Below are 12,436 nucleotides of genomic sequence, written 5' to 3'. Positions count from 1 at the left end.
AGAATTATGTTTTAATGCTGCATTAAACGCAGCACTGGAAAGTAACTAAGCACATTTACTCAAGTGCTGTACTTAAGTAAAGCACAAGTGCCTTCATGCTGCACTTAATCAATTTTATGATTCTTTCTCAGAGGAAAATATTTTACTTTTTTACTACACTACATTTGTTCAACAGCTTCAGCTCCTTTGCCTCCTTTCGTTTGACCACAAGGTGGCAGCATAATGCCACTTTATGCGTCCCTCTCCGTGCTGGAGCTCAGAGTGTTCAGTTGGAAGCGCATCAGGTTTGTTCCGTCATCATGAATGACTCGGAGTTACGACGCGCAGCCTTCAAACTTTGGCGGTCACGTTACGGGCGAAGAGACCACTGCGACCTTTACGCACAAACTTCTAACATCTCCTGATGTTTTACACATTTTCCACAGTTTAGAAACTCACAGAGCGTCACACAGAACCGCACGGCCGTAATTACATTTGTGTCTGTCCCTCCTCACAGACGTCTTCATTAGAAACCTGAGGCGTCTACGCCAGTTGGAAGAATCCCCCTTATTATGAGTAACCTGAACGGCCCGTTCAACTGCTGAGCGCTGATTGGACAAGCCGCTCGTCTCGGTCCTCGTTTCCTGAACAAAACTGAACTACGAGCTTATTAGCTCTGGATGAAAGATAAATTACTTCCCCGACAAGCGCTGATACACCTGTTTGAAAAAAACAAAACGGAAGACGTGAGGATAGATGAAGTTGATAATTAACTGCTACACGTGTAAGAACGGGATAAGCTAAAACGTGCCACATTTAGCCCGGATCAGGGGTTTAACAGCGGACAAAAGTCAAGTGTTAATGACAGGAGCAGAAGAGCGCAGGGGGCATCAACCTAAGAGGACCACCTGCAGCGCCCCTGTTGGCACATCGTGGATCCCCGCGTCTCACAGCGTGTGAATCTGCAACACCAGCGAGGTTTAATAAAGCTCACACCCCCCGTGTGGCCCCCAAAACTTAAAACTTGTAGTTAAACACCAGCGATCCACCAGGCTCATCAGTCCACACACACTTTTGACAGCGCGGGTCACAGCAGCTTTAAAACCTCTGTTCAGTGTCCAAAATGACCAGGACGCACGTGGAAACTTTCAATAAAACTTGTTTTATTCTCAAAATAAAATCTTCTATCAAAGTGGAAATTATACATATTTACAATCCTTTAGATTTTCATATACAAATATACAATATATGTACACCAATAATTATATAAATACATTTTACGCGCTAATGCAACCCGTATGAGACAGTATTAAGGCATTGATTAATGTACGTGTAAATGCGTCCGGTGGAGACAGAGAGAAAAGAGTCCGGCGCACAGCAGTCTCATTGTGGACGTGTTCAAGACACGGCGGCTCTCTGCTGGAGGAAGAGCCTCAGCTGCACCGTGTAACCTGTATCGACCGGGGGGATCTTGTCAGCTGTACGCATTCAATTAAGCCCAGATAAGACTCCGCATTCTTCGTGCCAGGTGCATTGTTCTGCTGCTGACAGTCTCATTATTTAAAGAGAAGCCATTAGGCGCTCATTAATGTGCTAATTACAACACGCTGATGGACAATCCCAACACAATTAGTCCCCCCCCCCTCCTTCTCCCCCTCCTCCCTCCCCTCCATTCAAACCCGTGGACGTCATTTGGATAAGGCAAGGAAGGAAGTGATCTTCCAGCTTTTTCAAATTTCATTTTTTTAAGAGTTCCCATTAGGGGGGTGCTCATGACCAAAAGTTTCATGTGTGCACTCAGTTTGGTGACTCACCTTGAAGCATTTACTAAATGAACCGTATAAAACATTTAAAAGCAGTCTTTCACGCCACGTTGTCCCCGTGAAGAGCTGATATGCGCTGGTTTGAAGTCTTTAGTGTCAAATGACATAAGATGCATCTGAGCAGACCCCCCCACCCCCCACCCTCCACACCCCCCTGTTCAAACCCGGGACAGTGGCATCTGTTTGGGGCATGAGACGGAGCTGGCCGTCCCGGACCTCCAGGTGAGTCCCGTGCTCACGTCACTGTACATGGAGCCCGCGGAGGCTTTACTCCCCCAGCAGCACCGCGTGCAAAAAGTCCTCCAGGAGTCCAAGGTTTTCCCGGACCAGATCCAGGCTCCTGAAGTGATTCCCACCAGGAGGCACATGAAGTACTTCAACATGAACACAGCATAGTCCGGCCGTTGCCTGCTTGGGTCCGTCAGACACGTACAATTGTGCGTAATTTCCCACGTCTGTCTGTTATGCTGCTCGTAAAAGTAACACGCCACTATGACAGTGGCTGGGACGGTGTACAAAACCGTGAAAACCCCTATCCGGATCATCAGCCTCTCCAGTTTATCAGTCTTGGTGCCACCTTGCTTGATGACACTCCTGATCCTGAACAGCGAGACGAACCCGGCCAGCAGAAACATGGTGCCGATGAACAGGTAGATAACCAGCGGTGCCAGCACAAACCCCCGCAGGTTGTCCAAATTCTGGTTGCCAACGTAGCAAATCCCAGCCACAGAGTCTCCGTCCACAGAGCTCAGAGCTAAAACTGCTATGGATTTCATGCTGGGGATGAGCCAGGCGGCCAAATGAAAGTACTGTGCGTAACTGGCGATGGCCTCGTTCCCCCACTTCATACCTGCGGCGAGAAACCAGGTGAGGGACAGAATCACCCACCAGATCGAGCTGGCCATGCCGAAGAAGTAAATGAGCAGGAAGACGATGGTGCAGAGCGCAGGACCTGTGGTTTCATAGTGGATGTGTTCAGCGCCGTTGTCCCTGCTGCAGGCCACTTCCTCGTGTCCGGCGATCAGTCTGACGATGTATCCAATGGACACGAACATGTAGCAGGCGGAGAGGAATATGATGGGGCGCTCTGGGTACTTAAACCTCTCCATGTCGATCAAAAAAGTCGCCACGGTTGCAAACGTGGAGATGAAGCACAGGACGGACCACAGGCCAATCCAGAAGGCGGTAAAAGTCCTCTCTTCCTGGGTGAAGTAGGGGTTGTGGCACGGCATGGCGCAGTTCATGATCTGTCCCGTCTTGACGCGGTTGTGCAGCGGGTGGCCGTCGCTGGTCACTGGCACCATGGGCGCACGGCAGAAGCAGCCCGGCTCACACGGGGACGTTGCTGGTTTGTGTTTCCCAGGGACGCCGCGACCGTAGCCGCTCTTCTTCCTGGGGTTGTAGGGCTTCAGGGGCCGGTTGGTCGGCTTCGCCACCACGGGAGAAACCGTGGTGGTCTGGCTCCTGTTGTAGTCCATGCACAGCGTGTCCTGGTTGCCTTGCTCTGGCAGGAGATCGCACCTCATACGGTCTGGCCATGGGAAGCCGTACTGCCTCATGAGCGGAGCGCAGCCGGCTTTGGCCCGCTCACATACGCTCCTGCACGGCGGCAGGGGCTTCTTGTAGTCCTCCAGGCAGATCGGCGTGTACATACTGCAGAGGAAGAACCGCAGGTCCGGGGAGCACTTTATCTCCACCAGCGGCCAAAACTGGTGCACCTCCAGGCCGGCTTCGTCTTGCGTGTCGTGGTTGAACTGGTTGGGCATGTAGGTGTAATTGTAGCCGATTCCTTTGCACAGAGGCACGGAGATCTCCTGGCACTGGAGCTCTTTGGCAGCCATGCAGCCCGTTCCGTGCAGGACGAGGGTTAACAGCACGCACCATCCCGGGATGCTCCTCTCCATCGTTGCTTCCTGTGCGCTTCTCTTCCACGAGAAAGTGCCAGCGAACTTGCGCTTTGCAAGTAGGCTGCAAGTCCGATTAGCCCAGAGATGCTGCTGAACTCATGCTAGAGCGCAGACAGTTTGCGATGATGTGTGACGTGATTATTATCCACAAAAACACGCGCTTTATTCTAACACAGGCTGGGATACTGCCAGTCTGCCCTCTCCCTTTGTGTCGGCGCAGCACCGCGTCTCGTTCTGCATGCTCCGTGGCTGGTGAGTACGTTGGGTTTTATACGGCAGGAGCGAGGACACTCCCCCAGCAGGGGCGGGGAGGGAGAATAAGTTAATCAGGGGTTCCTTCTATAGGTGTTTGTTTAAAATGTTCACCCTGGAGGAAGGGTTATAATCACTTTGAATCCTTTTACCCCCCAAACACACACACACACACACACACACACACAGAGAGAGAGAGAGAGAGAAGGAGTTAAAATACAATAGAGACATTAGGAAGAAATGTAATTAGTGATGCAGACAGTTGGGAATAAACTAATGTAAACCTATCCAAATCAGGAGGCTTGCAGGATACAGGATGTGCCTGAATGCACCATTGCTGATGCAAATTAGGGCAAAAAATGTGAAATGTTCTTCTGAAAATGTGTGTTCTTTGTTCAACTTGGTGGCTGGTGGTCATACTTCACTCTGCATCACTTCAACACTTTCTGGCCATATTATAGAAATTACATTTTAACATAATTGTTATCAACATTTTCATTTCTTAGACTTCATGATTCTCATTTGCTTAAAGCTGCAACACAAGCTGTAGAGCGAGAGGATCATTTTATCAGTGAGATGTATGAACTCAAAACTCCTCTAATGTTACATTTGATGCTGAATTCTGCATACAACAACTAATCTGTGGTTAGTTTTGACAGATTCGTATTCTTGGATTAATTAAACTCAGCTATTCAACAAGATAATGTTCTTTATTCAGCCTGACAGAGGTGTCACGTCAGCAGATTGATTGATTTTATTTATTTGCTTTTATTAAAGATGTAGGTCTACTTAACTGTTATTTTTTTCACTTTTCTCTTGTTCACTGTGTTTGTCTTCTTGGCGTCCACTCTCCTCCCAGTCTGATCCCTCTTTGAGTTGGTTGTAGGTTGGTTGCAGTTTGCTTGAAATTGGAACTTTTACAGTAATAATCTAAAAAATCTTCTATTTCCTCACTTTCAGCAGTTCACCTGTTGCATTCAAAAAATGCTAATATACAGTAAAAATAAAGTCTGTGCTTTTATTATTGTATTTAAGTTTCTCATTTTTTCCAGAGATTTTGCATCAGGCACTCTAAAAGACAGATCTCGTCTGCAACCACGATGGCTCGTTGTGCTTATGAAAAGCAAACGTATCAAACACTCATCAACAAATGGTTGCGAGAGCCACAAGGGAGCACTCGTCTGATGCTGTCTGTCGTTCACCCTCGGCTGAAGTGCACGGCGTCGTGAGCGGCCTCATCAGTTGGATGCATGTGTGAAAGAACGTGAAAAAATGGGCCTACATGCTCATGTGTGACAGGAAAACAGAGGGAGAGTGTTTGTGTGTGTGGGAAGGGAGGTTAATGTGTTCTTGTTAGCCCACTGCGGGGGGTCGTCTTGGTCCAAAGGGAGGAGGAGGAGGAGGAGGAGGAGGAGGAGGGGACTGCTTAGTCTTAACGCTGGTGCCAATGTTTCACTCAGAGCATGCTGGGCTGGCTATTACTGTGACACACCACTGGGCCCAACAAACAGAACAGTGTGTGTGTGTGTGCGCGTGTGTTTAAACAATTTCCAAGCTCAGCCTAAAGAAAATAAGCTAACAAGGGGCAGATAAGGCATTGTGATAGCGCTAATTAAAGTCATTCGCACTTCTTATTGGATTCATCAGCTTCAAATGGAGCTGAGACAGTTTGGCAGACAGGCAGCATGTTTCCAACACACAGGTTTTATCAGAGCCAATTAGCCCCAAACTCTAATATTTACTAAAGGATGCCTGAATTAGCTCTGTTTGGGGCTCTGGTTGGGTGGGGTGTGCTGTGAAAAGATTATTTTGAGGGTTCAGGGTGAGCTGGCAATCACAAAAATGGTTCTAAATTGAGGGTAAAATACTTTCCTGTAACCTCTTAGCGCTCTCTGTATTCTACTGGGTAAACAATACTTAACCTGGGGAAGTTTCAGCAGGTATACTGCGAGCAAATGCCAAACAAACACTGGCATGTAATCACAGTAATGTTTATCTGCAACTTATGTTAGCTCAAACACATAGACATAACGTATATCTAACGCTGACAGTTAATTCTTTTCCGTGTGTAGACTGTGAAGTGTGCTTTCTGGTGGTCATTGACTCAACTGGCGTCCTGTCAGCTTCTGGGTAGCCCCCGTTATCACCCTGCCAAAGTTTTGCACAACTGATTCACACGGTCACCATCCCACTGAACCAAATTCCCATGCTGGAGTTAGTGTTTCACACCAGCTCAGTCAAAGGGCACCAACAGGTCAAATTCAACAGGCTCCTTTTTGTAAACGCATGGATGCAGCTTTACCTTTGATGGAATCTGGATGCTTTAAGTTGAGGCTATCATGTGTGAATCTAAGTGAGTGTGTGTTCACTTAAATACATCCCAGGTGTGTTGCAGCTGTACAGAAATGGTTCAACCAAAAAAAAACCCAAAAAAACAAACAAACTGAAAAAGACGTTTATGATTGTGGGCCAGGCTTCAGTCATCAATGGCCACGGCCACCCATTGCCATCCCTCCAATCTGCACGGAAACTATTTTGGTTTGGTCCAAATGGCTGAGATGTTACCATGTCCTGAGCACATGGTGTGCTTATTGTGTGTTCCCTGAATTGAATTTGACTAAAGACTCTTTGCAGCAGTTTGTTTGGTGAAGTTGAGACATTCATTGGTATTTTTCGTTGATATTTACGTAAAAACCTTTACGTTCCTTCTGGAAATCTTTAGGGTTTCAGATAGCTCACAGCTTCAGTGTTTAGTTTTACTTTCATACCATCCAGTCAGAACAGGTGGAACATTTTGTCACGATGGAATGAGACATTCAGACATTCCCATGTTCATGCAGGGACTTGGGTCTGATCCAGATGCCTCACGCTGGGCCAGCCGTCTCCAGCCGAGCTGTGAACCACAGGTGAAAGTCGTAAGAAACAGGTGCCTCCGCCTCCTCCTCCCACCGGGACGAGCAGAATAGCGGGCCGAGCATCGGTTACACCAATCGCTGTCTATCAGAGTGGAACACGTATTGATTAACAAGGCTGATAGACTGGGCGGCCCTAGCCACCAACTGTCGACCACGCTTCCCGCCTTCTGTGTGCAACAGAGATAGTGGGTTTAGGGTTACGCGCTGGCCCCCTGCATACCAAATTTAAAGGGGTGGAAATGGAATTACTGCATCTGTTTAGAAGTCAATTTCTGCATTCTCCAGGCTGCCCACCCTGCCACTACTTGATCTAAGCTCCCTTCTTGCTTCTCTCGTTCCCCCCCGATTCTCCCAGGCCTCTCAAAGTTCATGACGCCAAAGAAAAGGGCGAGGGAGGGAAGGGGGTTCTCACAGAGTTACTGAGGCGTGCTGTGAAACTCTGAAATGTTTGTCTATGTAACCTCCTCATGGGAAGTTTGAGCTGGTGATACTCTCAAACTCTACCATCCTTCCTATAACATAATGTGCTAAATCTGAGCTTGTGACATTGTGAGGATACACAACCCAAAACATATCCAGCATCGAGTGAAGTCAGTCGATTGCATTTTACAACACAAAGAATCAGAAAACACAAAGCTTAAATAATGTAGAATTGTACAACAAAAGCAAATACCTCAAATCATAAAAGAAAAACTGTTCTAACCTGCCTAACGTGAAAAGGACCTCGGATGAGATTAGGCACAAAAAGATCTTCTCATACTGACTCAGATGTGTTTGCTTTGGAGGTACACAAGAATGCCTGATTCTTGTCAAACTAAGTTTGATTAGATGACCTGACAAAACAGCGTTATTCAATGTCTTTGGAATGAGAGTCAGTTTGAGTAAATGGTTTTAGTCGGTAAACACTGGTTAGCCAGAGATTCTTTCCAACACAGGCTGGAAAGCCACTTCGGTGGTTTCTTGATGCATGTCATTTCGTGTTGATGGACCCAACAGGATGCACGATGTCCTGTTCCCGTCCACGGATCTGCAGCTTTACCTTGACCTGAAGCGTGTGGGGTACACTTCTGCCGTTAATGATGATGATGTGATTCTGCAGGTGTGTGCTGTGTTTAGGTACTGTTTGCTCACTGGTGGAGATGCTACCATCCTGCAACCTGCTGGAAGTTAATGGAGAGAAGAAGACTGGGGATCACGCTGTGTTCAACTTCTTGCCCAATTTTGCACCACTTCAAAAACAGATGCAAGCCAGAAGAAGAAATGAGGGCCTCAAGAGATTTCATCAGCTATGCTCCAATGTTGCCAAATGTATTTCTTGGCAGGTTACATAACAGAACAAATAACTTTGCTTTAGATACAACCACCTTCTCCTAACACATCAAAACAAGTCTTGATTTTCCCACTGCCTCGTTCTGCAGTCGCCAATAACCAACCTGACCCAGTTTCACTGAACCCCACAACTCCTCCTGAATATCTTTCTGAAGCAGGCAATTAAATAAATATTTAAATAAAGTGTCGCCTCAGTCCCCGGGGTAATTTAGTTGATTTAAAACTTCATGTGTGTGTCGGCCTGAGTGTAATTAGATCTGATGTATGACTTGAAGATAAGACGTGGAGGCCCCATTGACTTCTGAAGATGTTTACTTTCCTTACGTTGGGATGCAGTCTTTCAGACGCCACCTTTGATCTCAGAGGGAACGTTTGCTGTCACTGAGTTCTCACTGGCCGGATAAATAATCAGCGTATAAATAACTATATGAGGAGGTTCAGAAAAATCCATGCATTTTTGCAAAAATATGAATCCACCCATTCTGATGATAATTCGTTTATAACACAGCTTGTCAGAAAGCTGACTGACATGTTTAGCCAACCTGCTGATATTTTCCAACCAGCAGACGCTGACGGAGAAACTCGGGTTTACTTTCCCACCAAGTTTGTTTGCATTTATTAACTTGTGTGTCATCATGGAGTGGAAGTCCCTAATTTTCTGGTCATGACTGGTGGAAATTTGAGTTCCCGATCACGTGTGTCCATGTTGCCGCTCCTTGTCAGTGATGGATGGACGATTCCTCCCTTCCTTCCTTCCACAGGTTAGATTCCTCCACAGTTAACTGAATGTTTACTTAAAGCTCGACTACCAATCAGCCCGAGGTGGGATGTGAGGCTTAAGGCAGTCACCCTTGACAGTACACACACACACACACACACACACACACACACCCCTGACACTGTTGACAGATTGTGTGTATTGTATTGGCTCACCTTCCTTCCGCTCATTAACCAGAGCAAACAGTGACACAAAACCCTCCCATCCAATCAGTCTACTGCTGGGCAGGATCATGACAGCCAGCCAGGTCTGTTAACCAACCTCCTGACACCACACACACACACACAGGCACACACACACACACACACACACACACACACACACACACACACACACACACACACACACACACACAGTCTAAGCCAGTAGATAGTATTTACTAAGAACTCTTAAATATAATACTTATATGTACTGAAGCTCCCCAGAACCAACATCCAGTAACAGGAACATGTGTTGACATATGGCCGCTGTAGAAAACAATTTATTGACTAGTGAAAAAGGCAGGATATAATAAAAGAGAAGGATGATGTTATGAAGCCTTATGCTGTTGTTAGTTGATGAAAAACATAACCTGAGGGCTACTGGCTAATTAAAAGGGACATAAAGATATATTTCTATCACATCATCTTTAAATGATTTTTCTGCATATGAAAGTATCAGGTTTGATAGCCATCCTGGATTCACTTCAGTCCTCCATCGCACTGATTCTGTTTTGGTCTCTAAGTTCAGCAGGTTTAACCTCATTTGTTCATTCAGAGATTTTTATTCACGTGTAACAACGGATGTACGAGCTGTGGGAACTGGAACAATTTTCCATTTTCTGGAAAATCACTGTTGAGTGTTCCAAATATTTTTAATTAAATGTTGTTGTGTCAGAATCTCAGCAGTTAAGTCCCTGTAAAGTCTAACCAAAATGATTTCTATGACCAGATTTCACTGGGTGACAAACAGCAAGTTTAATTCAGCAAAGGAAATATAAAGAAATAAAGACAAAGCAGCAAAAACAAATCCTGCACAGTTCAACAAAAAAGCCAACGAAATCCAAAGCTTCACATCAAACTGCCACCCCCAGTTAAGACACTGAGCTATTCCTGACACCCGAAATGAGCTATGGTCACATTCAAGCACAACAAAGTGCTCAAACTTTAACAGTTTCATCTTTCCCTCCATGGTGAGTCCAGTCACTCGTGCACACCTGTTCACAGCATCACCGAGTGAACACATGATTTGTGTCAAAACACCAGATCCTAACCCGGTGGAACACAAAGAAATCTACTCAGCTTAAAGGGAAATGACAATTTTGTACAACCGGGGTCGTGCTGTTGTAGCTTTGGCAACAAACTTGAGCAGACAAGTTTTAACCAGACTTACTGGGAAGAGCGTCTGCTTGTGTTTCCCGTCTGACTTTGTAGAGAACTGAGTCAGGCAAACATGACATAAGATTTAAACAGAACTGCCCTTTAAATAACCATTTGTGTAATTTGAATGATAAATTAAGTGAACTTGAACCACAGAAATTTATTGATTTAAAAATAAATAAATGTGATAATGCTGGAGACCACGAAAGGGAAGGTAACAGCAAGTTATAATACTGAAGTGTTTGATTTTCTCAGGGGATGAAACCAGCTGCCAAAGACTGACCATTTGTCTCCTTCTCCCTCCATAATCCCTCCATACTGTCGTTGGGAGATCTGGAGGGTGCCAGCCCCTCGCTGAGGGTTTCGCAGTGAGCCCTTCTAAATTGCCACTTGTTCTCTTGGCGTCATTAAGACCCTGCAGCGACAGGAGGCCTGTTCTTAAATTGCTGCCACTGAAAACAGCGGCGGCGTGTTTATAATTACGCTCTTTCTTCAGCGGCGATGACGTCTTCTCTGCGGTAAACACGCTCATTCAGCCCACTCTGGTCCTGCACAGACCCGAGGATTCATTAAGAGCCGTGACGACAGCCTCGGAGCTCGCTTGACTCCAAGTCGTTGGCTGCGTTTTACGAGCGGCTTTCACCTCAGAGGGAGCCTGTCATCGAGGCCGCGCCGACGGGAGAAGCGGTGACGAGGTGGGAAATGTAGCCACGCTGAAAGCCATTAGTGTTCCATTAGTGTTTGGCCTTTTTTGGGGTGAGCTGTGGCAAACAGAGGTGACACACTGCAGCTTTCTCTGTGTCACGGGTCATTGTGAACACATTAACTCTTTCAGGATTGAGCAGTGTGTAATTAAACAAAGTACAAGCTGTCCTCTGGTCATGCAAAGCTCTTTTTGTATCAGCCACAAGTCTTTATTGTAACACCTTCAGAACAGGACATCCGTGGGGTATTGATTTACATAAACTGTGTTTTTCTAGCTCTACCGCCTTCCAAGTGTTTTAAACGTGTTTTCAGGTTTCTCTAGTCGCTGCAGAGCACAACAAGGTGTTGAAAGTTAAAGATTTCAAGATTTTAACCCGTAGCAGAAACTGAATTTGCTGTTCTTTGTAGTTATGACTCATCAGGCAAATTAACATTAACATTTTCCTTCCCAAGCAGTCCAAAGGTTGTGCTGTTTGTTTCAAAAGTTTACCACATTGCACAGCTTGGAATATATTTCTTGTATGTGATGTGATGTGCTTTCTACCAAAGGTTTGAAGACACTTAGTGAAATAATGACCAGAAATGCTGAAGTCACACGTAAGTGATGTGATATAATAACACGATACACACGTCGCTATGGCATTTATCATTTTATCCAACTGTGAATTAGAGTGCTTCCTTAAAGACACTTTAACTGATGCTTTAATCAGAACGTCTCTTTCTTAATTTACCCTGGATGCTTTAAAAACGTCCACGATCGTCCATCAACATGGAGTCTTTAACATTTAGGAAGATCAACTTCCCTGAAGTACTAAAGCTGTGAGTGTAAATGTTTGAAAAAGAGATAAGCAGCCTTGCATCTCTGTAGTGCCTGGGCCTCGTCCTCTCCTTCTCGGGGAATTGGGGATTTGGCAGATTTCCCTCATCTTAGTGGAGCTGGCCTTGTCTTTTCTTTCTTCTTTTCTTTATGCCACTAGTAAACCTGTTGGCCCCTTTTAACTGCTGTCCTTCTACCTCAGAATACTTGGAGCAGTGAAGCTGGAAAAGCCATTTAGGACGGATATCAGATGATGTGTAATTTGGGCTTAAAATAACATGTACGCAGCGTGTGAGTCTGAAGGCTCGGCTTATTTCCTGGAGGGTTTAAGTGGCCTCGTTTTACTCATTTGGTAAAAATCCGGCTAACATACACATTTGTACAGACAGGTTAATAAACACTCAGACACACACACACACATGCACCCACTCATGATGACACACACTCACAGAGACGTTCCACTCAGAAATACACACATCTGCACCAGGGGTAAACATTCAGCCATGCATATGTGGGCTCTCTCTCTCTCTCTCTCTCACACACACACACAAACACACACACACACCAAGTATT

The 12,436-nt window shown here is 45.8% G+C and overlaps 1 protein-coding gene across 1 annotated transcript; it reads right to left on the bottom strand.

Annotated features, from left to right (window-relative positions):
• Nucleotides 1-1,041: 1,041 nt before the first annotated feature.
• On the bottom strand, nt 1,042-3,965 carry LOC124069899 (frizzled-8-like). Its single transcript, XM_046409404.1, has one exon. It carries the CDS (start codon nt 3,704-3,706, stop codon nt 1,961-1,963), a length of 1,746 nt encoding a protein of 581 aa, XP_046265360.1. The 5' UTR covers nt 3,707-3,965; the 3' UTR covers nt 1,042-1,960.
• Nucleotides 3,966-12,436: the final 8,471 nt, after the last annotated feature.

The sequence above is a fragment of the Scatophagus argus genome, chromosome 13 (assembly GCF_020382885.2).
Source record: "Scatophagus argus isolate fScaArg1 chromosome 13, fScaArg1.pri, whole genome shotgun sequence".
NCBI lineage: Eukaryota > Metazoa > Chordata > Actinopteri > Scatophagidae > Scatophagus > Scatophagus argus.
This window is presented reverse-complemented; position numbering and strand designations above follow the sequence as displayed.

Excerpts from the sequence above, each read along its gene's own strand:
- LOC124069899 (XM_046409404.1), bottom strand. The coding sequence starts at position 3,706 with ATGGAGAGGAGCATCCCGGGATGGTGCGTGCTGTTAACCCTCGTCCTG.